The sequence below is a fragment of the Mastigoproctus giganteus genome, chromosome 10 (genome assembly GCF_048544385.1).
Source record: "Mastigoproctus giganteus isolate SK-2022 chromosome 10, ASM4854438v1, whole genome shotgun sequence".
NCBI classification, from domain to species: domain Eukaryota; kingdom Metazoa; phylum Arthropoda; class Arachnida; order Uropygi; family Thelyphonidae; genus Mastigoproctus; species Mastigoproctus giganteus.
The window spans coordinates 178234454-178261722 of NC_143584.1; the positions used below are offsets into that span (position 1 = coordinate 178234454).

Genomic DNA, 27269 nt, shown 5'->3' on the forward strand with positions numbered 1-27269 from the left:
AAATCAAAGGGTATTAAATTAACACATAAGTACTGTCCAGTTAGTAAATCAGCAAAAGCAATGCTTACCGATTAAAACACTTTAAGTTGGTCGAACCGGAAAAATATTCTGTCTGAACAGCTAACGTAGGATAATTGATGAAGAGGATTCCCGAATGAGGAAGTTGTTTCCAAAATAACCGGACAAACACACCACCGTTTATTGCTCTGTTTGGTTATATCCTTATAAGAATCAGTTTTGAATGCCTTTGTGATACAGTAATACCCCGACTTACGCTACCCCGACTTACGCGAACTCGGAGTTACGCAGTTATTGATTTTTTCGTTTGGCAACGCTGCCGCCCACTATCTTCAAGGTCGTTTTTCATATGTTATCGATATACGGTGCGACGGCGGAGAATGAGAGCGAAAGATGAACAAAATTCAACTTTGCTGCTTTTATGTTTTTTATATCAGTGAAGGGGAAACACATTTCACCATAATAACGTAAAAACCAACACAATTCCAGCTATCGGTATAATCGCAAATGCAATTAGATCGAGTTTACTACCAGTTTATAACAGATTTCACTAGCAGAAATGCAACTGGATTTTTATTGTTTTATGGTAGTAACCCCTAGAAATGTGAGGTGTTAATAGTGTATCTCTGCCTTTATGGTGTTGTTTATTCAGTTGCTACATGCGCGCAGCTTTGTTTATGCGTATCAAGCGTGCCTCCTCGTTTTGTAATTGTGCTTTATTCCCTAAAAATGAGTAAAATACTTAAAAGGTGTGAAAAGGAAGCGTCCTGGTGAAGACGCTGCAGATTCAGAGAGAAAAAGAAAAGCAATTATCGATAAACAGAGGCGGACTGGATCAAAAATTCTTACCCGGGAAAATTTATAGTGGCCTCATACTATGGTTTATGGCCAAAATCACACCGGCCCACCGGGGTTTCCCCGGCAAGGCTTATGGCCAGTCCGCCTCTGTCGATAGAGAAAAAATACGAAATTGAGAAACGCTTTGAGCGAAATGAAAGACTATGTGATATTGCACGTGCTACAGGCCTAAATGAAGCAACGGCGAAAAGCACATGACAATTGCAAACTTGACAGGTTGAAAATTGAAAAGGGCTCAATTGTAAAGGGCTTAAAAATTTTAGAAAACATAGACTCCAACAAAGAACGCGTTATAGCTACAAAGCAAGGAATAAAAAAATTATTAGCTTGCTACGACGAAATTCCGCATGAAAAAAAGAAGGCGCTGTGTCGTCAGACGAATTTGTTACATTTTATGAAGCCATCGACATCGAAATAACTTTTTTACGTAAGTCATTTGTTTTTTTAATACATATTTTGTATTAATATGTATAAAGAACTGCAATTTTATTAATATTTTTCTTCTAAACTAGTGTTTTTGTTAGTCCTTGGTCCCAATTAAGCAAAATTTATATGTATTTATATGCAAAGTTGTACCCCGACTTACGCGAATTCGACTTACGCGATTTTCATCGGACCCACCTATCGCGTAACTTCGGGGTATTACTGTATTTCTCTAAAGCTATTTCTGGAGGTCACAACCATAAAACAACAAAAACAATTCACACTTTTCTGTTAGTGCAATCTAATTATAAACAGGTAGTAAACTCAATCTTATTGCATTTGCAATAATACTGACAGCTGGAATTCTGTGGTATTATATGTTATTATGATGAAATGTGTTTCTCCTTCAATGAAATCTTCAATCATGCAAAAAAAAAAAAACAAAAATAAAATTTCAAAATCTGCTCTTCATTCCTATTTTTGAAGCGTCGTTAAAAAAAAAAAAATAATAATGTGCAGGTAGTGAAACCCTCTGCGCAATATAAAATTTTGGTAGTATACCTGACTGTGCAAATCGAGGGATGACTGTATATTTAAAATTCATTGTGATCGACCAAAATTAAAGCCGTGATCGACTCGTTGGCTACCCCTGATATAGCGTTTTGCAATATACTTGTATGTTAAACAGAGCTAGCTTTAAATTCTGGTTTCAAGTTAATTCTGATTATATACCTGTAGTTTTAAAAATTATTATCCAGAAAACTATCGTTAGATTTTCATCTTCAAATGGAATGTGTCAGAACATTTCTTCCAAATTAATGCTTTCATACTAATCAATAAACTGTTTTAAAGTTATTTTCTTTCAATTTACCATGTTCTTCAATTTTTTCCCTTTTGTACTGACTACTGGAAATCAAATTCTAGGACATTTTTCATTAAAAAAAATGTACATATATATAAAGTATTATTTTGTTAATATACTGAATTTATGGGATAGTACCATTGCAGTGGCAATAGATACACTATGTCCATAATGTAATATATATACTGTATTATTTTCTTAAATATACGTATTAGTTTATGGGGAAGATTATCGTATCGTAACATATTTCACACATAAGTGAAATATGTTACATATACACAAAGAATAATATACAAAAAACTTATCGCTGTATGCAAGTTAATTCTGATTATATACCTGTAGAGTTTTAAAAATTATTATCCAGAAAACTATCAGTATATTTTCATCTTCAAATGGAATGAGTCAGAACATTTCTTCCAAATTAATGCTTTCATACTAATCAATAAACTGTTTTAAAGCCATTTTCTTTCAATTTACCACGTTCTTTATTTTTTTCCCTTTCATACTAACTACTGGAAATCAAATTCTAGGACATTTTTCATTAAAAAAAGATATATACATGTATATAAAGTATTATTTTGTTTTTATTATTTTTATTTTCTTGCGGGATCAACCACCCAAATTGAAAGGAGAAACAACGATAAGTTTTCTGTTTCTATAATGATCAGTATGCACTAAGGAAAAATCAGTTTTGAGGTTATATAACAAACAACAGAATCTTGGATTAACCATTCTATAAACCTAAAACCATTCTTTTGAGCCCTCTGGTCTCTTCTCATCTATTCCTGCTATCTACCTGAACATTTCCCAGCTGTAGGAGCAGCAAGAAATTTCCATTTGGTAATTGCATTAGCTAACATTTATTTCTAGAGTGTTGCAGTTTTGCTGCAATGGCACAAAAAGATGGATTGATATTTTTTGGCAATACAGTATATATATAGTGCATACAAAAGCCAAAATGATTAATTAATGCTACTTACAAAAACAAATACTGAAATTAAAAAATATATGTATTAAACAATAAATCTTAATTAAAAGTAATTCAGCATAAAAATTTAATATCAGCTGAAACATTTAAAATATGAGATAATTAAAATATGAGAAATTATGTCTTCATGTGAAATACCTTTAAAATAGTAGTAGTAACCATCTTTACTTTTTTCAGGAAATCTACAATAAAACTCTGTTTGTATCAAAGACCACATTTTTGATATTTTAAAATTGGGATAGACTGTCAGTATTTTGTAGTAGTAGTAGTGTCATGTGATGCAAGAAAGCAAGTGTATGAGCTTATGCAGCATCAGCCAAAAAAAAAAAAAAAAAAAATCACACCATTCGCTCCAAATGCCTGTCCAGTTCCTCCTTAAATTTATTCAACCTATCCACTTCCACAACAACAGATGGAAGTTTGTTCTAGCAATTAACCACCCGCTGGCTAAAGGCAAATTTCCACACATCTGTTCTACATCTTGTCTTTTCTTAATTTGGATTTATGCCCCCTTAGGTTTGTAATCTGAACAAGTGGAAGGATCGCATCAGAATTCAGCGTGCTCAACCCATCCAAGGCCTTATACACCTCAATCAGATCACCGCGCAGATACCTAGTCTCCAGCCACTGCAATTTGCAGAACTTAAGCCTCTCTTGGTAAGAGGATCCCTTCATTCTCCTCACCAAACTTGTTGCCCTTCTCTGTACATGCTCAAGCAAATCAACATCCTTCCTAAAATGAGGCCTCCAGACCTGTACGCAGTACTCAAGGCATTGCCTGACCATTTCCTTATACAGAGGGACAATCATCTCCTTTTCCCTGCTAGCAAAATTCCTATATATCATTGACAAAACCCCATGACCTGCGCTGGCAGCCTGTCTGCATTGCTCAGAAAACTTCATATCTCACTGCACAATTACTCCCAGGTCTTTTTCATTTTCTACCACCCTAAGTGTAGTACCACACAGTTGGTAAGTTTCTCTGGGGTTACTTCTACCCATATGCAGTACTTTGCATTTGTCAAGGTTAAACTTCAGTTGCCACTTCTTAGCCCATCTGCCTGCCCAAATTATCTAGATCCTATTGCAGTAGCACACTGCCATTACTGTCATTAACAACCCTGCCAACCTTTGTATCATCTGCAAACTTCAACACTAAGCCTGATATACCTTCATCAATATCATTGATAAATATACAAAACAACAGTGGACCCAACACAGAACCCTGTGGGACTCCACTTATAACATTAGTCCACAAAGAGCAGCACCCATTAAGTACCACCCTCTGTCTTCTCCCACTCAACCATCCTTTTATCCATTGTAGCAACTTACCCTTAATACTATTCTGCTCCAATTTGTACAGTAGCCTTCCATGCGCAACAGTGTCAAAAGCTTTCCTGAAATCCAAGTATATGATATCAAAATTATTTTTGCATCCAGTTCCTTTGCAACCACATCATAATACCCAATCAAATTTGTCAGACAAGACTTTACCTTAAGAAACCCATGCTGTGTCTGAATTATTGCTACAGTCTTGCCTAGGTGATCCTGCAATGCATCTTTAACCAGTGACTCCATTATTTTACCCGGAACAGAAGTTAAACTAATACCTGTAATTACTCGTGTCACCCTTCGATCCACCTTTGTGAACTGGGGATACATTTGCACATCTCCAGTCTGTGGGGACCTCCCCTGAATCCAAGGATGCTCTCATAATTATGGCTAAGGGTTTGCTTAGTTGCTTTGCCACCTCCTTTAATATAACTGGATAGATCCCATCCACCCCAGGTGGCTTTCTTATGTTTAACTTCAACAATTTCTCCTCCACCTTGCTCTCAGTTATTACAAAATCATTAATCTCCCTGCTACAATTTGATAACCTTCTGCCATTTTCAAACCTTAATAACTCCTCATGTGTGAATGTAGATGCAAAATACTCATTCAGTTTGTTTGCTATCTGAGCAGGACCATCAACAGTTGAACCATCGATATCAAGTGGACCAATCAGATTCATCCCCTTCCTTTTAGAGTTTATATAAGTTTTTCTTAGCATCTTCTGCCAAAGATTTCTCGTAATCTGCCTTCGCCTGCCTAACCTCCTTTGTGACCTGATTACAGACTAGCTTATATCTGCCATAGGCTTCTGAGTCGCTTGATAATTTATATGTATCCCATGCATTTTTCTTCTCTGTCACGAGTCTCATTAGTTCATTTGATAACTGGATTAACCATTTAGGCCTAAACTTTGAACATATTTTTTAATTGGTATGAAACTTTTAGTAGCATCCATGATTAATTCCTTGAATGCTTCCCACTTAGAATTTACTGTTGGTAATATCCATCAGTTGATCCCACTGTACAGAATTTTAAAACTGTCTGAGACCACTGTACTCACAGAGATAGACTGTCAGTATTTTTAAACTGAGATAGACTGATTTAAACTGAGATAGAATGTGCTGTTTAATAGATTAACTGAATTTCATTTTATTTTTCTTTTGATAAAACTGAAAATGCACACACATTCTGCATACTGTGAAGAGAAGTGTTTGATGCTACATGTAGGGAAAATACAGAAAATGAATCATTACTTTGAAAAAGCAAGTTTCCAATATCTTTTTCAAAAGTAAATAATTAAAGGATTAATCTAAAACATTTCAGAAAATCTAGACAAGTAAAAAAACAGCAGAAATCACAGTTAATGTGGAGACCTACTGTCTGATACTTAAACGAAACCACACAGTAATCATGTATTCACCAGAAAAGGCACCTAATGGCAGCCTTGAAGGTAATATCATTTTTTTTAATAGTAACCCAAACACAAAAGGTATCAGAACCTATGCACTTTTTTACTCTCAGCCAAAGAAATTCTGAGAGCAAAACAACAAAAACCTAGTTTTTTTTTTTATGCAGAGGAAGCAATATTTTTGATGTGCTTATGCCAAGAAATTAGAGATCACGGCAATCACTAATACAGTTATACTGTCTTATTTAGCACATCAATATGTGCTAAAAGTATGGGCTGGAGGTTGAGAAGACAGAAGTTATTTGTTGACATTAAACTTGACTATCTGTAGATTGTAATTATCAGGAAATACATATTAAGGAAGGTTAATCTACAGAAAAAAAAAAGTAGAGATATAAATGAAAAATAGGAAAAGTTAGTTTGGTGAGGCTGGAGCTGGATAGTGAATGAGTCTCTAAGGAATGTGTTTGGAACACACGTGGGGGAAGGAGAGCTGGGAGAGAGAGAGAGAGAGAGAGAGAAAAGTGTATTACAAATGTCATTTCAGAAGCACAGTGTCCATGGAAATATCTGTAGAAGAGGAGTGCAGAAAAAACTGAGCTTCTATTTTGATAGAGAGGAGTGGAGAGAATTTTAAACCCTATGTTAGTCACATGAGGTTGATTCAACCTGGACAATATTTCAGCAATTTGCTTCGTCTACTCTGTCCACACAGCTGAAATTCTAACACTTGAAATTGTTTACTTTGAATTCTCCACAGAAAATTCCAGAAATGTCTGTTAATTATCACAAAATTCTGATTAAGTTAAACCTAATTATATGCAAGTGTTGACTGACAAATTTCATTAAGAGTTATTCCAGATGTGGGAACAATATTCTATGGTAGAGCAGATTTGAGATTTGTACACGTCAGTAGCTTTAGAAGAAAAAAACAGGTTGAGAGCAAAAACAAATGTTTTTTGGTTTTTTTTGATGCAGAAGAAATAATCTTTGTGATGTACTTATGCCAGGAGTTTTGGGGTAAGGATAATCCCCAAGAGAACTGTTATCATGCTCTCTGAAATCTGAGTGGTATAGCAGGTGAGCATGAAAGCAGCATACACTTTTTTGCAAAAAATAACACAAGAATAAGTTTTACAAGGATTGAAGTTAACTAACTGTTCATCTCACTGAAGAATTACATGGAGATTAGCATTTATGGAATTCATATTAGCTATTCAAGAAGTTTAAGCCATTTCAGAGCTTGAACTCAGATTTCAGAGGATGATTTGTGCAGAAAAAGGTATCTTTAGAAGGTTTGTGAAGAAAAAGATATCTTTAGAAGAACTAGAGGGTGGAGGGTAACATGCTATCATCAGCAGGATTTCCTATCAGTGGGACAAGGCCATTAATACAGAAGAGAAAAGATAACCTTGGGAAATTCTAACATTCGTAAAGAAGTTAGAAGAGAGAGAGAGAGAGAGAGAGAGAAAAAATTAGCTACCATAACCTGCAGTGTGCAGTAGAAAAGAAAACTGGCTCCCCAATTGCAAAAAACAGAAGTCAAACTATAAGGTGGAAGCTTATTTAAAAAAGCTTTATGCCAGACATAATCTTGAAAAGCCTTGAACTTTTCCAAAGATAAGTAAATAAGCCAAGATTCCACCATTGGATTGACCTTGATGGACTCCATACTAACATTAATGGACTGCTGAGTCAATGTAAGAGTTGGCAGTTGATGGATTTCTCCATTACTCTGGAAAGAGTAGAGGTAAGTACAATGTGATGATAAATGAAAGAGAGAAATTTGTTACCCTTTTTTTAGGAACTGGCTGGATATGAGCAAATTTCCATGCAGCAGGAAAAATACCAGTGGAATAAGAAAGTGTAAAAGGACAACACAGAACAGGGACAAGCTCAGAAGGCCAGATTTTGAGAACAAGTGAAGAAATGCCATCAGGATTGGAGCTACCTTGCCACCTATATTGTTCAGAATCCTAACATTTTTTCTGTCGGAAGACCATGGGAGACTGACTGCAGAGTATTAAGCATGACAGGAGTTGGTTTACAAGAGGTAGCAGAAAAATAGGATGCTAATAAGTCAGCTTTATCTTTAGATGGAGATAAAGGTTTTGGCTAATAGTTTTGACAAGAGACCAGAAGATGTGAGCAAGGAGCAAGTTTTCTACTCTTAGCCTGTTAAAAATCGAGTTTTCATTGATTAATAAATTTTTCGACTGTTGCAGGCTTTAGTGTGCCTAGAAAATGAAGCTAGAGATTTGAATACAAGTCAATTGTGGTACGATATGTTGTTATCTTGAAGAGCCTTACTGGAAAATCAAAGTTTAGATAAAGGATGATATTTTAGGGTGAAATGAAGAATAAAGGATTTCATCCATACAAGAATAATTTCACTGACATGATTTGGGCAAACAATAGGATCAGAATTTTAAAACAGTAATCCAACTGAGGAAAAAATGTAACAGAAATCAGATCAACCCATTTTGCATTCTTGGAATGCCAAAGGATTTGAGGCTGAGAATAGCCATGGGGCTCTATTGGTGAAGCAAGCATAACCAAACGTGATCTGAGGTATCAAGGAGATCACCAACCGTAACTGTGTACTTTGAAGGTTGTTGATGAATAAAAGACAGTGCTGGGTGTGTGGCTGTGTGTCTGGTATTCTAGCAGGTTAATGAACAAGTTGTGTAAGGTCATTAGTATCAGGAAAAGCCTCAGCATCTTTACCAGCTGGGGTCTTTGCAACTAGAAAATTGAAAGCAGCTGGTGAAGGATAAAGGCAATCTGAATTTGAGAGATTGGAGTAAACAGATTTTAAGCCAGAGGTCAAAAAGATGTGATTCTGGACTAGGAATATCAGAGTGGACAAATTCACAAGTGTTACTTTTAAAGTGAAGGGAATTACAGAGCATATAATTAGCACAAACTGAGAGTGGTGATTGAGAAAACCAATAACTGAGTTCATCAGAAAAAGTAATAAGGCTGGGCATATTGTAAAAGTTAAAATGGACATCACTGAGAGTGGAACACAGACCAAATATATTTGCAAAATGAATTAGGAATTTTTTTGGGAGATTTAGATTTTATTAAAAAGATAATTATGTTCCATTGTTTGACTATTGACTATTCATGAAGTAGATGAGTCAATAGTTAAGGGAAAAGATGTATGAATTAATTAAATTTTTGGATGTGGCATACAGACATCAAAAATATGCCCAGCTCTTTGAACATGGTGTGACTTCAGCAGTACCTCCCCTGACATACACAGCACCCAGACTCTTTACAATCACGAGCTGGAAGTGTAGTTAGTAGTAAGATTACACATCATCTGATTCAGATGCCTCTTAAGGAGTTACCAACAGTTTCATTCTTTGAACTATCTAATGGATAACCTACTAAAACCATTTTAAAACTGTATCCTTGTACTGTAAGAAATACTTAATCTCACTATTATGCCCATCATAATTATAACCTCAAAATATAATATACACATATCTGAAAAACTCATATCACAAACTTCACTGAAATATGGTAGAAAAGTAAACTTTCTGTAAAGCTACAAAAGACACAAGTTCCACAGACTGTAAAACTAGCAAGATGGCAGGTATTCAGATTATAAATCTATGCCAATTTTTACAGCCAAGAAAACTATGGCAAAATTGACTATACTGATAATTAATAAATTATATTTACTGAATTGCTTAATAAAATGAAATATATCATTACCATAATTTTAAAATCTAATGGCCTTACCATCATCAGCATTCAAGAATCCATGTCGGACTAAGAAGTCCAAAGCGACTAGAGAGCTAGTAAGTTTAAAGTCATCGGTCACTACAATTTTCTTCAGCTGAAAATACATGAGGCACATTAGCAAATTCATTATTATGGTTTTAAATATTCTACAATGCCCACTACAAAAAAATAACCTATAGTTCATGTGTTTGCCACCTTGCATTCTTACAAACTAACCACTCACCTGACTATCTCTTCACCTTCTGAACAGCACATCTGCCTGCACCACATACAGTACAAGCAGATGTGCCGGTTGAAAACTGATTTGCCCTTATGTAGTACATACAACCTAATAATGTTTTGATGTCTCAGTTTTGTTTTTAATGCAAATATTCACCAAAATATTATAGTGTTATATGATTTGCCCATAAAACAATGTAATTTTTTTCTATTATCATAATTTGACCACCATACACTAGATAGCCTCACTTCAATATCAACACAGCTATACTTTTCACATGAATGCATAGATTAAGGCTTCTTTGAATAGCATTGTGATGTTTTCTTTTGTCATTTGATTACTGACAAATATATAAAAAATAATGTTTTAGCTTTTCTTCTGAGAGTAGGTACCAGTTACGTTTATATTTACATTGATTTCCATAACAAAAACTGTGAATAACAGCGATTCAAAAATCAAAATTTCTCTTTAATGAATCAGAATCTGGGTCAACAGATATCATCCATTTATAAGATATATAGTTAAGAAGATAATGATGAAGGTGATTTTTAGTGAACTTGTATAATTTTGTATGGTAAATCAAATATTGTATTTCTTTCCTCCTAGTCAGACTGTAAACAGAAGAGTGTCAAGATGACAGATTGATTGAGAAGTACCTCCATCAGGTGGACTCATACTCCACCTCCCCAAAAATATCATAAATTAAAATTTGCATACAGTAGTTTGAATCAAACTGTAAACAGAAGTGATGCTTAAATCAATTACAAATTATAACTGATTTAAGTGATGGCAATAAGGTTGCATTTCAGCATCCAGTGACAAACCAATGAAGCTTATAACTGTATCCAAGGGCATTCCCATCTTTGACAGCTTTAGCCTGATTGCTGTATTCTCTTCCTCTTCTTCAAAAGTATAAATAATGACACCTTGAATGATCTTTTCCTCAGTGAAAATCTGGTGCTCAGAACCCCCCCAGAATCAGCTGCCAATCACTCAGATATAGTCTTCAGTAGAACCAGATTCCGAGGCACATGAAAAGGTCTTATGGTAGTCATTTACTTTGAGTCCTTAAAATCAAAATACACATCCCTGTCATAGACAATTTTGTTCCATCCATTTGAAAGGGTGCAAACCACTAGTGTAATCTGAAGTCCACCATATTCAGGTGGGTACTCCACCTGAATATGGTGGGCTTCAGTTACACTTGTGGTGTGAACATTTCTTAGTTGGTATGAAAAGCCTAGTAGCTTCTATGATTATTTTCCTGAAAGATTCCCATTTAGAATTTGTCGTTAACATCATCAGTTGGTCCCACTGCACAGAATTTAAAAACTGTCTGATACCACTGTAGTCACCCTTACAAAAGCAAAAGCCCTTCCCTTTACCCTTGACAGTAGTTATGTATTTAAGTAAATCCCACATCAGTTCACTGCATTTACAGTCGCAGAAAACAGTCTTCCAAAAAATCCACAAAAGTATCGCTAGTGCACGAGTTGTTAATTAACTATTGGTAACCTATTTGTTAATTGGTAACTCTCTAGGAGGCTTCCAGATCAGCTAGTGTATAATCTTGCTGCCTCTAATACTAGATAGTAACTGAGGAAGTTCGAGTAGTGTGTATGCAGGGGACATTGTTGAAGCCACGTTATGTCAAGGAACTGGTTATATTCTTGCCATATGTGCACCATATGTATGGCACGAATATACCCAGTGAATGTTTGCTCAAATCACGTCAGCAAAATTATTCTTGTAGGGATGAATCCTTTATTTCATGTGCAACCGTAATATCTCATCCTTTATCTAAACCTTGCTTTTCCAATAAATGCACTAAGGCCATATAAAATAAGAATGTTAAATATTGTGACTGTTTTGCATCAAAATCTCCAGGTCTCCTTTCTACAATCTCCTTCTCTGCCTACACCAGCGCTCGAAAAAATTGTAAAGTAGTTATTAATCAGGTCAAACTAGTCTCTGAATAGGGGCTCTCATCTGGTGAGTATGGGTCATCATTCTTCTCTTTCTTGGTGATTCCCTTCCTTTCTACTTCTGACTCTCTCTCTCTCTCAGGGTGGTTGTTGTTGTTGTTATTTGGTCTTTAGGAGCATTAGCAACTAAGGCCATATTGCTCCAGGGATATGCGGTGGTCATTCCCTGACCTTTCTGCACCCTCTGTATTTGGTGTTCACGGGCTCGAACCCCGGTCTAATCAAGAAGCGTGTGCTACTCACTGCTGCTCCTGCCCACGGAGGTGCCCTCTCTCAGGGTAATTCAAAAATTTTTTTTTTTGGCTGGTGCAGCATAAGCCTCAGGGTTCCTTGCACTATATGGCTAATAATAATAATAATAATAAAAAAACTTAAGTCTTTTTGTACAAATGGAAGTCGAGCATTCTAGTCTCTTGCCAAAGCTATTTGGCAGCAACTTTTGCCTATCCCTACTTCCATTTCTGCTAAAATCCAATGGTTCTACTGCCACCTCAGATAAAGATAAAGTCAACCTGCTAGTATCCTATTTTTCTTCTAACTCTTGTATTGATGATCTTGATAAACTAACTCCTACCATTCCCAGTCCACTCCATTCAATGTCTCCTGTGGTCTTTTGTCAAAAGAATATCAGAAGAATTTTGAATAGTGTTGATGCCAAGAAAGTGCAGGTGAAATACCACCCGGTATTTCTCCACTTATTCTCAAACATATGCTCCTGCACTTAGTTCTGTTCTGTGTTGCCTTTTTTATACTTTCTTATTCCACTGGTGTTTTTCCCTCTGCTTGGAAATTTTCTCATACCCAGCCAGTTCCTATAAAGCATGATAAATCCCTCCCATCCAATTATTGTCTCACTGCACTTATTTCTACTCTTTCTAGAGAAATGGAGAAATCCATTAACTGCCAATTCTTAAACTATCTAGAAACCTTCCATCTGATCCACAATCACCAAATATGGTTTCCATCAGTGTCGATCTTTAAAACTGTATCCTTGTACTGTAATCCTTGTATCTTCTTAAGTTACTCATCTACAGACAAATTCAATGGAAAAGCTTGGTGAAACTCAAGCAGTTGCTCTTCACATTTCAAAGGCTGGCTTTTGATCATGTTTGGCATAAAAGTCTTCTAAATAAGCTTCCATCTTAACAAGTTTGTCACCTGTTTTTTGTAATTGGGTATGCAATTTTCTCTCTGATCGCTCACTGCAGGTAATGGTAGATGGCTCTTTGTTTTCTAACTTCTCCACTAATGCTTGTGTTCCACAAGGTTCAGTCCTTTCTCCCACTCTTTTCTTCTCTTATATATTAATGACCTTCTTCCATTGACTGGAAATCCTATCCGTAATTTTGCTGATGATAGCACATCACATTCCACCTTACCTTGCACAGACAGCTTCAACTTCTCAAATATCCACTAGAAGATCCTTAAATTGCTGATCTCCATGTAATTCTCCAATGGAACAGATATAACTTAGTTAAATTTCAATCCTTCTAACACTGAGTTCTGCCTTATGTTTCGCAAAAAGGAGTCTTCTGCTCCTATGCTTATCTTCAACAACACTCATATTTCTAGACAAAATCATATATATCTATTAGGGATTACCCTTCCTTCTAATTTCGCTTGACATAAGCACATCACAAATTTTGCTTCCTCTGCACCTAAAAATCTGGGTTTTCCTCTTTTGCTCTTGGTGTTAGTGTTCTTCCAAACAGCTCTTCATTCTGTACAAATCTCAACTCTGTGCTACCACAGAATATTGATCTCACATCTGGGGCAGTGCCCTCATAACCTCTCTCAGGCTTCTAGACTCCATTTAAAAGAGGAAAGTTAGGTGAATTAACAACCAATCTCTTACAAAGCTTCTCCACTCGCTGTCTCATAGACCTGTTTCTGCTGCATGCCTTTTCTGCAGATATTTTCAAGGGAACTGCTCTTCTGAATTGGCTTCTATAATTCTCACTGTCTCTCTCTCTTCCAAACCAGTCCAAACACATGCTGCAACCAGTCAGCATCCTTTTACTGTCCAACTTCAAACTCACAGAACCAACTTTTCTTCTTCCTCATTTATTCCTTCAATTTATATTTCCTGTAACAACCTTCTTTCACACATATTTCCTGGTAATTGCAATCTACAGAAATTTAAGTGTAAGTATCTTCTTTCATCTTCTCAACTTTCAACCCACACACAATACTAAGTACTACAGGTTGTAATACCTTTTGTATTTGGGGATTTCACAAAAAAAAAAAAAAAAAAACCTTCTCATCATAAAGTTCATATTATTCAGCTGAAAAAACTGACACTGGAAAACAGGGATAGTGAAAACACTACTTCATCAAGATTGTAAACCAGTTTCCAAGCATTTAGAACCAATAAATAAAGATTATTTCAAGAGGGTCAGGTTCATCCAGATGAAGTGGTAAAGTGAACAGAAAGTTATTAGAATTCTATAAGATGCTACAGGAAGCTCTGTGCTGGGGAGGGTTTCCATTCAACCGCTGTTGGACAAATTTTTTACCCTCAAAAGAAAGATCCATGGTGCCCTGGAAAAAAAACAGAAAACTCCACAAATGAAAATGTTCATTTAAATCATTTTTGAAACCTATTTACATAAAAGTTTATATATGTAGGGAAGCCTTACATTTTAATTGCTAACTGTTCCATAATTTTATTAATATTCTTTAGTAATCTAAATACTTTATTTTTAATGGTCTCAAAGATGGTATAGACAGTCCTATATTTATGGTATTAACAACTGTTATATCTTGATCATATCTTGATATTAAAATGGGATAATATCAAGATATGATCTCATTTTGGGGTTTAGGAATCACTTATTCATAGCACTATGTTTACAGGAAAACAAACCGCAACATACATCTTTTCACTTAATGTCCAGCCTCCGCAAAACCAATTAAGGATGAAAATAGAGGGATGCCCATATTTACTGTTCATTTGCCAATGGGAATGGATAATCTATGAGGGGTGATCATTTAATTCGCAGACTGGTGCAAGATTTTGTTTACTGTGCAAACTTTCCATAACTGCTGCTAGAGGCGCTCTCCCTGATCGCCACTGGGCAGACTGTGTGCATATGCCAGTACTTGTGCTAGTGTTGCGTGAAGAGAGTTTTTTTAGCTGCGTGTCACCGACAATCATTTTGTAGCAAGTATCATGTCAGACATACAGATTGAATGGCGATATGTGATTTGTTATTGTGTCAGACAGGCTTAAATGCATCAGAAACAGTGAGATGAATGAAGCATATAGTAAAGAGTGCCTTGGTAGGACGGAAATATTCTGGTGTGACCGAACATTCCAGTGTGAAGTGGTTTCTCCATCTAGACAATGCCAGGCCCCATACGGCTAATATTGTGCAGCCAGTGACCACTGTCATAGGTGCCAAGGTTCGGTCACATCCCCCTTATTCACTGAACTTAAGTCCTGTGTGATTTCTTCCTGTTTCATCTGAAGAAAACACTGAAAGGCAAGCATTTCGCATCCAACACAACGATGCTAGCAGAGCCAAAATGGAAGCACTTCACAGTCTCTCAAAAAATGGCTTGCAGTCACTTATTTCAAATCACTTATTTCGGAAAGAGATTTATCTGGGTAAATGGTGACGAAAGTGTGTAAAGTTCAAGGGAGAGTATTTCGAGAAAGAAAAATCCAAAGAAGAGTCAGATGATGACAATTAAGATAAGCTCTTGAACCAGTCTGCAAATTAAATGATCACCCCCTCGTAGTAAAATATTCCAATTTCCAATAAGAACAGATTTTCTTGTTTGAGTTAATTTAAAACTTTTAATCCTTTTTTTAGGACAAACATATCACAACTACAGTTTCCTCAGTATCCAAAAAAAAGTTTTTCTTTCACTCCAGCTTTATTTTATTTTTTTTTCTAGGCAGTTATCAACTATGTACAAATCTCAAATGCCATAGTATGCTGTTCCTATATCCAAGGTGGTAAGCCCAAAATCTCCTGAAATATCCTTGGTCTTGTTTAAAAGGGTAATGAGATTAATCAAAGGCTCCTTTCACACATATTCACTCCATGTAATAGAGATTACAGAAAAATTCAATTTGCACCATGCATTTTCCATAGCTATCTCAATGGGCACCCTTCTTTTTAACTGACATCTCTAATTCTGCAACTTTCTTCTAAACCAGTAAGAGCAAATGCAATAATTCATTCACAACTCCACACTTAATAACTTTTTTGATAATCAGAACCTACAAAAATACAAGACCTCCATTAACAGAATTCTTATCTTAAAGCTTTTAAAATTACAATTTTTTTTTTTTTTTTTTTTGTTAGTTGTTGGCACATTGGCTTTTGTGGCCATAATGAACCTCCCAAAGTTTTTGCATTTTACTCTGATCCAAGCCCATGGCGGGATTCGAACCGGCGACCTTTGCCAGGCAGGCACTTTACCCACCTGGCTAGCCCGGTAGGCCTTTGAAATTAAAACAAACAAACAAACAAAAAAAAACTATTTCCTATGATCGTGTTTCCTTTGTTTAGTGGTGAATCATCAATAATCCATTATGCAAGCATAAATAATTATCTGGGTAAATGAATATTTGTCATACATTGTAAACAACCCAATTTAGGCTGTCTTCATTTATTCAGCTAATCATCAGCAGTTCTAATAAATAATAATTAATAGGCTTTTAAACAATCAGGATAATTCACTCAGCACTAATTACGTAAGTCTCTTATTAATGACTATGAAGCTCAGCACAACCTAATATAGTAAACAAGAGAAGACAACTACAATAAACAAGAGGTGTTTAAAATGTCAGGAACAGTTCAAGTTGTAGTGTAAATCACAGTAATCATGTAAGCCAAGTTAGGGCTTACGCTTAACTTGGGTTGTGTAGCAATCTGTCAAGATAAAGGAGAGATCGCAGCTCATAACTTTATATTTTGTAGGGCATGAGGGTCTAGTTTTTTATGTTCTCTAATGGGCTTGTTTAACTTTTTGAATAAGTATTAGGCGGCTCTGTAGCCAGGCGGGCAGGAACAGCAGTGCGTAGCACATGCTTCTTGATTAGACCGGGGTTCAAGCCTGTGACCACCAAATATGGAGGATGCGGAAAGGTCAGGGAATGACCACTACATATCCCAGGAGCAATATGGCCTTAGTTGCTAATGCTCCTAAAAACCAAATAACAACAATAAGTATTATTGTTGGTTAACATATTTTTTCCTACATTATTTTATTTTTAAGAATAAAACAATTATGTAAAAAAATGCCACATTTATTTGCCTTCTGAATAAATGTATAGTTATTACCTCAAATATTAATGGCTCTGATTTCATTTTTGTTTAAATTTGTTTCCTACTGTTCTATATTGAAAGAAATATTCTATTAAAGAAAAGATGAAAAAATACTGAAATACCAGAGCCTTCTGACTGTATTTTTCAAATTATTTTTTGGAAAATTAATATTTCCTTTTAACATTTTTTATTCAAAATTTCATCACTATTAACTATTAGTATTTTTTCTTTTTTAGTATCTCCAATAAGAATGATAAAACCTCTGGATGTTGCAACTGTAATGTGTTTGGTGAAAGATGAAATGCTTGTGACATATAATAGCCAAAAATGGCTAAAGAGGGATCGTGTCATGCTGAATGATTAGTTAAATCAAGACAAAGTTATAACTCATAAATCAATGATAAACTTTACATAATTAAATAGGCTGAAATGTGTAAAATAGTTTAATCTGTTAACATCTATGGGCTGAAGTCCATATATATTATTGAAATAAGTAGTTAAAATTATTTTTAAAATTATTTTTCTGATAATATATCTTGATTTAGTAAGAGATAGATCTGCCATTACCTATGCAATCATGTGCCAAACTGTTGATGCAGAAGTATGTTATTTTAGCTGTTTAAGTCCATAACACTTTCATTTCAGTTTTACAATCTCTTGCTTTTAAATATTGAAAGGCATTTCAAATGATTTCAAGGTATTTCCCTTGCTTGAAAACGTAAAAGTTTTCCATGTATTAATACAAACATTAGTATAAGCTATACCATCACATATTTCAGCCATTTTGAACCCACAACTGCTGATGTCTGTCATAGAGGCTTCTTATCTATAATTAGCTACTTCATGTTGTCATCCTAAAAACTGTAAATGATCAGCTTTTTCTATATAAGGAATTCTGGTGTCTCTTTCATCTTTTGCCAAATGAAGTATAGGGTTGCAATGGAATAAACAAACACAGATTTTTTTTTACTGAGATTTTTTTGAATGCATTCACTTTTCTATCTGTTATATGAACTGTATGCAATAGTAAATCCTGCCTATCTGAACAAATACTGTGATCAACCCTTTTTCATAACTTGTTTTAACCCAGCAGCAGTGTTTAACCCAACACACAGTGGCATGGGGCCTGACAGGTCCACCTATTTCTTTTTTATTTCTGAAATTCTGCTTGCAGTATACTAGGTGCTTGACCTTTTCCTAATAAACTATAATACTTATTAAATTTAATTTTTAATAAAAAATTTAAATTTAAAAATATTTGATTTTTAAATTTAATTTAATTTTAAAATATTTTTTATATTTTTTAAACTTCTATTTTCAAAATAAAACTTTTATTAATTCTGTTAAAGAAAAAACATTAAAAACAAAGTATAAATATGAAATTATTAGTCACATCCATTTTCAGGCTCATAAAACCATTAAGCACGCAAAAATTCAAACTAATATATGCGTAGATATTACTATGTTTTGCTAAATTCACTTAATAACTTTGTATAAACAACACATATCACTTCCAAAACTACTAAAACAAAACTGTGTGTATATTTAGGAAGTCAGACAGAGGAAGAACTAATCTCAAAAAGTGATTAATGAGCAACAGATATTTTTCAGATGGGCCTATAGAATTTTGCACTGTATTTCATATAAACTATGGGTTTTTAAGAAATAAACAGTTACTCCTTTTAAATTTTAATATTTCTGTAATGTGATGATTATTGTATTGAAGGTCTCTTAATGCATTTGAAGGCTTTCTACTGTACAAAAAATAAAAGGAGTGGGCGGTATTTTATCCAACTAATTTACTTAAAATATTAACAACAATTTTAATAAATAATATAAAACTTTAATAAGAATATTGTGAATTTCAATGATCAAACTTTCTAATTCAATTAACATTTAATTAAATATCACAAAAGTATATTTATAAAAAAAAAAAAAAAAAAATCATTACATACATATAATAATCTGTCTCTGAGTCATTCTTGGGTAGTAAGCATTGCATAACCTTCACATGCTTGCAAAAATTGCTTGTTTACTATCAAGTCAGAGAAAAAGAGACATTTATTAAAACATATTTTCATTAATTTCCCTTCAAATGTAAACCTGTCATTTAATGTCAGAGATTTAATAACGGTGTTGAGATCTGGAGAGTCTTCAAAATAAATAATTTTAGCATAATTAAGAACTTAGTGCGTCGTAAAGTTAACTGAAAATAATGGCACGCTTCATGTTAATACTAATAAGCTATATCTAGAACAACATTCAACTAACTGTTCATGCTAAATACTCAACTGTTTCAGAGTGAGGACTTCAAATTTTTAAGTATTCATCTGCACAAAGGCAGTAAGGATTTAATAATAGTTCCATTTTGAAAGTGACATAAAAGCACAAGCTACTAGCCTATTTTCAACCAATGGAAAATAAAGGTTTATAAATTTAAGAAGTAAAAAACAATCAAGATAATATTTTAACTTTACTTTCCTTGCACAACAGAAGAAAGGACAGAGAATTAATGTTTATAAAATTGGAATCTTGTGAATAGCTACAAATTTGCATTAAATTTTAAATGAAAAATATGAAGTCCTATTCATTTTTAATAAACAAAATGAACAATAATGCTTAAAAATAAAATAATATATATTTTACAAGCTATAAATAATTAGAATAACTTTTTTGTAATGTATAACAGGACATGTTTAGGGAAACTGCAATAGCACCACAAATACAGCCGCTCCTCAACTTATGACAGAGTTCCATTCCAATGCCCACATCGTAAGTTGGACATGAGCCCATTTTTTATATATATAATGCATTTATTAGGTTTTTTTTTATTTAATTGTTTGTTTATTTATTAAACTATTTTTTATTTTTATTTTATATTTTTATTTTATATTTTAGTTTTGTTTTATTAGTTTTATATTTTATTAGTTTAGTTTTTACAAATCTCTAAAATCCATTTCTTTACAACACATAATTTACAAACACCCATCATCTAGGAGTATTTCTCCTTGATAAGAATTAATACACTTGAAATTTGTATTTTGTCTCAGTCTGTTGGTAGGCTTCAAAAGTGGAATGATATTTCTCTTTTTTTTTTTTTTGTCCTTTTTTAGCATGATTTACATACATAATTAGTTGGTTTTTCAAATGTGGATACATAGAATTAACAGTTAGAAAAAATGCATCTAACTTTAAATTCATGATTTTGAGCAATTTCATGGGCTATCTGTGCGGCTGCTCCCTTTAATACCACTGTGCAGGTAGTTGATGTAGTCATATGGAAGCATCACAGCTGTGCAAAATATTTTAAACTTTTTCTGGAAACGACCGTTGTAAGTGTGGAATGTCATAGGTCACATACATTATAAGTTGAGGAGAGACTGTATAATATAACCAGCCTATAAACAGAGGAAAAATATAATAGGGGAAAAAAACTGTAATGAAAATTTTGAGAAACTGAAATTTTATTCTATTTGATATCAGGTATTATATTTGTTATATCTGTTAATTTATTAATGTAAGAGCACATTTCTGTTTATTCATTTAAAATAAACCACGTATATACTAATTTAAATGCCAATTTTTTAATATTTAAGTAGTGCAATACAGAGACTGTTGTTGGGTTTTAGGCCTATCAGTAACTTAGACCATATTGTGCCAGCAATACAGAGGCTACTCATAAAAGTAGAACCTGTGCAAACCTTGGTTTGTTTATTTAAAGTAGTTCAATAACAAGGAAACATTTGTTGTGATGATGGAGAGTGCTACTTGTCACTGCAGAAATGTTTTGTGTTTTAAAATACTATATAAACTTTGATTGGTTTGTTTGTTTGCATTAGCATTAGTAGAAGCATTTGATGCAAGAAAGCAAGCTTATGCAGCATCAGCCAAAAAAAAAAAAAAAAAAACCCACTTCCACTTCACCCCTCTGTTCGTTCAAAATACCTGTCCAGCTGAGCCTTAAACTTATTTAGGCTATTAACCTCCACTACAAGGGATGGAAGTCTGTTCCACCAACCAAAACAAACTGCTATTTCAAACAAACTGGTTCCACCCACCAACCAGTTTGTTTGAAATAGCGCAATAGTGAGACAATTCACTGTAAATGTGATGACTGCACTGTATGAGGGTAAAATAACATTTTAACAAATTAATGTTTTTAAGGTGAAATATTTTTTATCCTGGAATTAAACACATTAGCATCAACTCATACAAGAGTGAACAAGTAATGTTATCAATTCATCTCTACAGTTTAATTTAAGAACCGATGCAATATCACTAGGCCTAAACAACATGTTTCATCAGCCTAACTCAGAGAAATAACACAGCTGCACTCACCAACAATTACATGAAATGAAAACAGACACAACTGGCTGTACACAATGCTACTAAAATAATTTCAACTGCTGCAATGAAACAACCTAAATAATACCAAAAAATACCAAATGAAACATTTCTTTTCAAAGTCATGGTACCCTCTTACATCATAACTGGCACAGCATGGCCGCTTTTAATTTATTATATATGTTACAGCCACTGTGTATAATATAATATACACTAAATATACGAGAGCTGTTTCATGGCATCATTAGTGTTAAAATAGTAGACTAATGCAAGTAAGCAAAGCTTATTTAGAATCTGCCATTAAAAAATTAATAATAATAATAATATATAATAAAAATTAAAAATAAATAAATAAAACATCTCTAGTTTTATATTTTACCTGTTTCACTCAAATATTTATCTGATCCCTGTTTAAATCTATATAAACACTCTCACTAAAAGGCCTGTGAGGGGGGGGGGGGAGGTAATTTGTTCCAATAGTGGATTACTGTTTAACTAAAAGTAATGAAAGAAACTAGGTTTTTCTCTTTTACTCTTGCAGTACTTTCCTTCAGAATAGCCACTGGCTGCAAAAATCTCAAATTCACCCTTACCATAGAATACTGTTACCCCATCTGAGATGATTCCCCCAAAACTTCTCTTCTTTTGGGTTCTAATGACTGGTCTCCAAACTCTCCACTATCCAATAGATATCTAGATATCTCTATCCAATAGATATCTAGTTTCTGATGCATGCCTTTTCTATATATATGAGGGGTGATCATTTAATTCACTGACTGGGGCAAGATCTTATCTTAATTGTCATCATCTGAATCTTCTGTGGCTTTCTCCTTCTTGAAATGCTCTCTCTCTTGAACTTTACACACTTTTGCCACCGAAAGTGTGTAAAGTTTGTACCCATGCATTAAATGCTTCTTACAAGCCATTTTTTGAAAGACTGCAATGTGCTCCCGTTGTGGCTCTGCGAGCATTGTTGTGTCAGATGCGAAATGCTTGCCTTTCAGAGCTTTCTACAGATGTGGAAACAGGAAAACATCACACGGGGTTATGTCCGTGAATAAGGGGGGATGTGGCAGAACCTCGGCATCTGTGGCAGTGATCATTGGCTGCACAATATTAGCTGTATGAGGCCTAGTATTGTCTTGATGGAGAAACCACTTCACACTAGAAGATTCTTGACATTTCTCAAAAATGGCGAGGCGAAATTTGACTCCAAGAACCTCAGAGCATGCTTCCTTATTCATAATTGTTCCACAAAGCACAAAATATGTAACAAGAATGCCTTTTATGTCAAAAAACACAAGAACCATTTGTTTGTCAGCTAAACAAGCTCAAAATTTCTTAGGTCTTGGTGAATCAGAATGCTTCCACTCACTTGACCATTGTTTTGTTTCTGGATCATAGTGAAAAATTCAAGTTTCACCTCAAATCACTTACTTAAAAAGTTTTGACCTTGTGTTTCAAAATGATCAAGCATTTCTTTTCACAAGGCTACTCTTTGCTGTTTTTTGTCTGGAGTCAAATTGTGTGGAATCCAGTGGGCACAGATCTGCAACATTTTCAGGTGATCTTTCACAATACTGCGAGCACTACCACATGAAAGGAACATTCTAACAGCTAATTCATGAAGTGTAATTCGCCTGTCTTCATCCAAGATTTCCTGGGCTTTTGCGATTTTCTCAGGAGTTGTTGAGGAGGAAGGCTGACCATGTCTTGAGTCATCTGCAATACACTCACGGCCTTCACTGGATCGCTTGTGCCATTTAAATATGACTGTACACTCAATACCATATACTTCATTCATTTCTTTAATTGTTTCCAATGCATTTAAGCCCCATCTGGCACAATAAAGAATCACATATATCTATTCAATCTGTGTGTCCAATATGACACTTGCTTCAAAACGATCATCAGTGATATGCAGCTAAAAAAAACTCTTTGCACAACACTAGCTCAACAAGTACTGGCATGCACACACAGAGTCTGCTTGGGTAGAGCGTCTGTAGCGCAGTTATGGAAAGTTTGCACAGTAAACATAAAATCTTGCACCAGTCCGCAAATTAAATGATCACCCCCTCGTATTTCTAGGAGTACTGTTCTTCTCAACTGGCATCTAATAATTCTACTTCTTTCTTTGAACCCAATCTGAACATGCGTCTCATCTCGTCAACATCCATTATCGTTTAATACCAAACTCACTGAAAACTAACTTTTCCCCTTCCTCGTTTATTCTTTCTACTTCATTCTTTGAAATAACTTTCTTTTGCATATATTCCTGAAAATTACAATCTACAAAAATTCAGTCTCAACAAATATATTTTGTCTTCTCAGCCTTCAAACCATATACAGTACTAAAATTATTAAAGATGTTCTAAAATTTCAACGTTTGGCGTCACCATAAAAAAAAAAAAAAAAAAAAAAGCCTACAACTATCTTTATCTTTACTTAATTTGAATCTCTGTCCTGCTGTTTACACCATTATAAAAAGAGAATTTATGCTCCATTACTAAGTTTGCTCGACCTTTTAAATAAATTCAAGGAAGAACTAGACAAACTACTGGAGGGAATGAATAGGTGAAATGGGATTTTTTTTTTTGCCTGATGCTGTATAAACTTGCTCTCTTATATTCATTTGCTACTACTAATCCTAATCTAGTTACCCTCCTCTGTATCCTTCGAGACTTCCAGCGTACTCAAAATATGGCTTGGCCACTGATTTTTACAGTAGGATAATCTCTCTCTCTCTCTCTCTCTCTCTCTCTCTCTCTCTCTCTCTCTCTCTCTCTCTCTCCCCCTCCCTCCCACTAGAAAATTCCTGTATTTTGCTAACGGTATCTCCTGAACTTTCTTGCAACCTTACTACACTGTTGATAGAAATTGTCAGGTCGTTTCATCTTGCAGTGTTTAGGATTGGTTGACCTGGACATATGAGAGGCCAGCGGTATATATGACAAAACCACTTTTGCGACAGGTTGTGATAAAGCACTGCTCTCACCTGTCACCCAATCATGCTCCTAGAAGCTATGCAGCAGACACAATAAAAGATAGTGTCTGTTACTCCAAGGAAAGAATAGCACTGTATCATTCAAATTTCAGGTGAAAGTTGTTGAAACTCTATGCAAGTTGCATCCAGTATGATGAACAAACCCTATCATATATGCGTTTGTTCTTCTACTGGTATAAAAAGTTTATGGAAGACTATAAAGCAGTCACCAATTAACCATATGCCAAATACTGCAGAGTGCTGTCAAACTTTCATATATGTAGAGCAGCGTATTTCAGAAAACAGTGTGCGATAATTGCATCCAAACTATTACTATTAAGTAATGGAAGAAAGAATTATTCATGGCCACTTGCTATTTAAAAAACTGGGCACACAAAAGATTAAAGGTGATAATGTTTGACCAGAAGATACCGTGCATTGAATACAAAATATCCATACCAGGTTTTTACTGTGAATTTGCACCGTGAAAATTGGAGGGAAATGCATTCATGCAGTGAATACTGATTCGTGCACCACTTCATCCATAGGTTAAAGCTCTACAGACTGGAGTGGTGTCACAAAGACTCCCTGCTATCCAAAAAATTCAAAGTAGAGCCATCAGCGGAAAAGGTTTGATGCAATCTCTTTAGATGCAGAAAGAGAAATATATGTTGACTTTCTGCCATGAAGCTTGATATCACCCATCTGCATATTTTAAAAAAAGTTCTGGTTTACTGCTGCTATGTAATCTGAACTACATTTTTATGGAAATTTCAAAAGTTACTTGAAATCTGCTGTACCATGTCAGAATTTTTCATAAATAAAAACAAAATTAAAATGTGCTTCATTTTGTATATTTACACATTTTTCAAATAGGTTATTTTTATATAAAAAATGATAAAAATATGCAAAAACAGAAATATCAAAGGCTATGTCATGATTGGATTAAACTTGTGCCCTTTTGATTTCTACAGGCAGACCCTCTTTTTAGCATCCAGCAGTAGTTAGCCATCATACTGACATTCCATTCCCTTGGAACCTTTTACCCCCTGTTCATACTTAAAACTAACCAAGTTTTCTGGGAAATAGATCAGTGAAATTCAGGTACCGTCACACTCATATTGCTCTAGTTTTCTAAACTTCTCCAGCATGTCACATTGTCTCATAATCTGGGTGTTTATTGTTTCCCAAAACATTGTATATTGCACTTTTAAAGACAATTCAAGCATCTCTTTCAATTTGGCAAATAGATTCTTCAAATACAGAGTCTAGAAGCAACTTTCAGATTTGAGGTCCAATAAATATTCCTGCTTTGATTTTTTTTATATATAAGTGATGTGAATTTAGTGCAAACATACTTGTAGAAATTTCTGTCTTTATTCACAGCTCAAAAAAACTGCATCGTGAAACCTAGCTTTATTCCAGAACTTTATATGACCAGAAGATACCTTGTACTGCAGTATACAGAATATTTGTACCGGGTTTTTACTGTGAATTTGCACTGTGAAAATTGGAGGGAAATGTATTTCTCAGTGAATACTGATCTGTGCATCACTTCATCCATAAGTTAAAGCTCTACAGACTGGAGTGGTGTCACAAAGACTCTATTCCTCTTTGGCACATCTAGTATTTATAGGCTAATTTTATAACAGTACTTTGTTTCAATCTACTAGTGGCTCATCATTAATGTTCTTTGAACCTGGTGATAGAGACTATCTTGATGGCCACCTTCATTTCCCAATGTTAATTTCTTGCTTGACTATTCCACTTGCACAGAAAGCAAGACACTTTTGTGTAACCAAGTTGTTAGCCGAGTAGCAGACCAATAACTTTAAAAATCTCCACACACTTGCCAACCATAATCCTTTTATCGAAATTTTTCCAAAAGAAGCTTAACATAAGGAGCTTTCATAATTTTTTTTTTTTTTTAAGTGTGCTGAATGGACTACAGCATGGGTGGCCAACAAGTCGATCGCAGCTTTAATTTCGGTCGATCACGTCACAATGAATTATAAATATATATAAAAAATAGATTGGTCAAAATCTAAATGTTATTATTATTATTATGCACCTCACTGCATACGCTTATTACAAATCCCGTTGAATCATGTGACTATTCTTGTCGTTGTGCAGCCGTTAGGTTTGTCTAGTGAAAATCCAAGCAGTTATGCTGTGGAGAGCGTAGTGTATGTGTTGAATTCTTATTTAGCTTACTAATACCCTTTGATTTAAAATTAATACTACAAAAAAAAGTAAAATGTTGTTGTTTGATTTGCGATGTTTCCGTGGCTATACCCAAAAAAGAAAATTTAGAAAGGCACTTCAATGCACTTCATGGTAAATACCAATCGATTTTCCGCCTAATAGTGACCTTAGAAAAAATAAATTAAAAGAACTTAAAATCAGATTATTCGCACAACAAAATTTCTTTATGCCTAATTTACAATCTAAAGCAGTAACTGTAGCATCATTTAAAGTGAGTCACCTTCTTGCAAAAAAATGCAAACCATTTTCTGATGGTCAATTCATCAAAGACTCATTTTTAGAAATAACAGATTCTCTTTTTGAAAATTTTAAGAACAAAAATTAAATTAAAAGTGCTCTTCAAGATCTGCAATTATCTCAAAATACTGTGATGCGACGCATTGAAAAAATGAGTAAAAATGTGAGCGAACAATTGCATGCTCATAATGCTAATTGTGTGTCCTTTTCTTTACGACTGGATGAATCTACAGACGTCAGTGATACAGCTAAATTTCTCGTTTTCATTTGTATTGTATTCGATGATTCTGCCACTAGAGAAGAAC

General features: G+C 34.5%; 1 protein-coding gene across 1 annotated transcript in view; it reads right to left on the bottom strand.

The window, feature by feature from the left end:
* LOC150079578 (uncharacterized) overlaps window positions 1–27269 on the bottom strand; it is a 207222-nt gene that overhangs the window by 27343 nt on the left and 152610 nt on the right. Inside the window, exon 7 of the mRNA XM_090383123.1 lies at window positions 9646–9742. Within this exon, the coding sequence (XP_090239249.1) occupies window positions 9646–9742 (97 nt within the window). The remainder of the gene's footprint in view (window positions 1–9645; window positions 9743–27269) is intronic.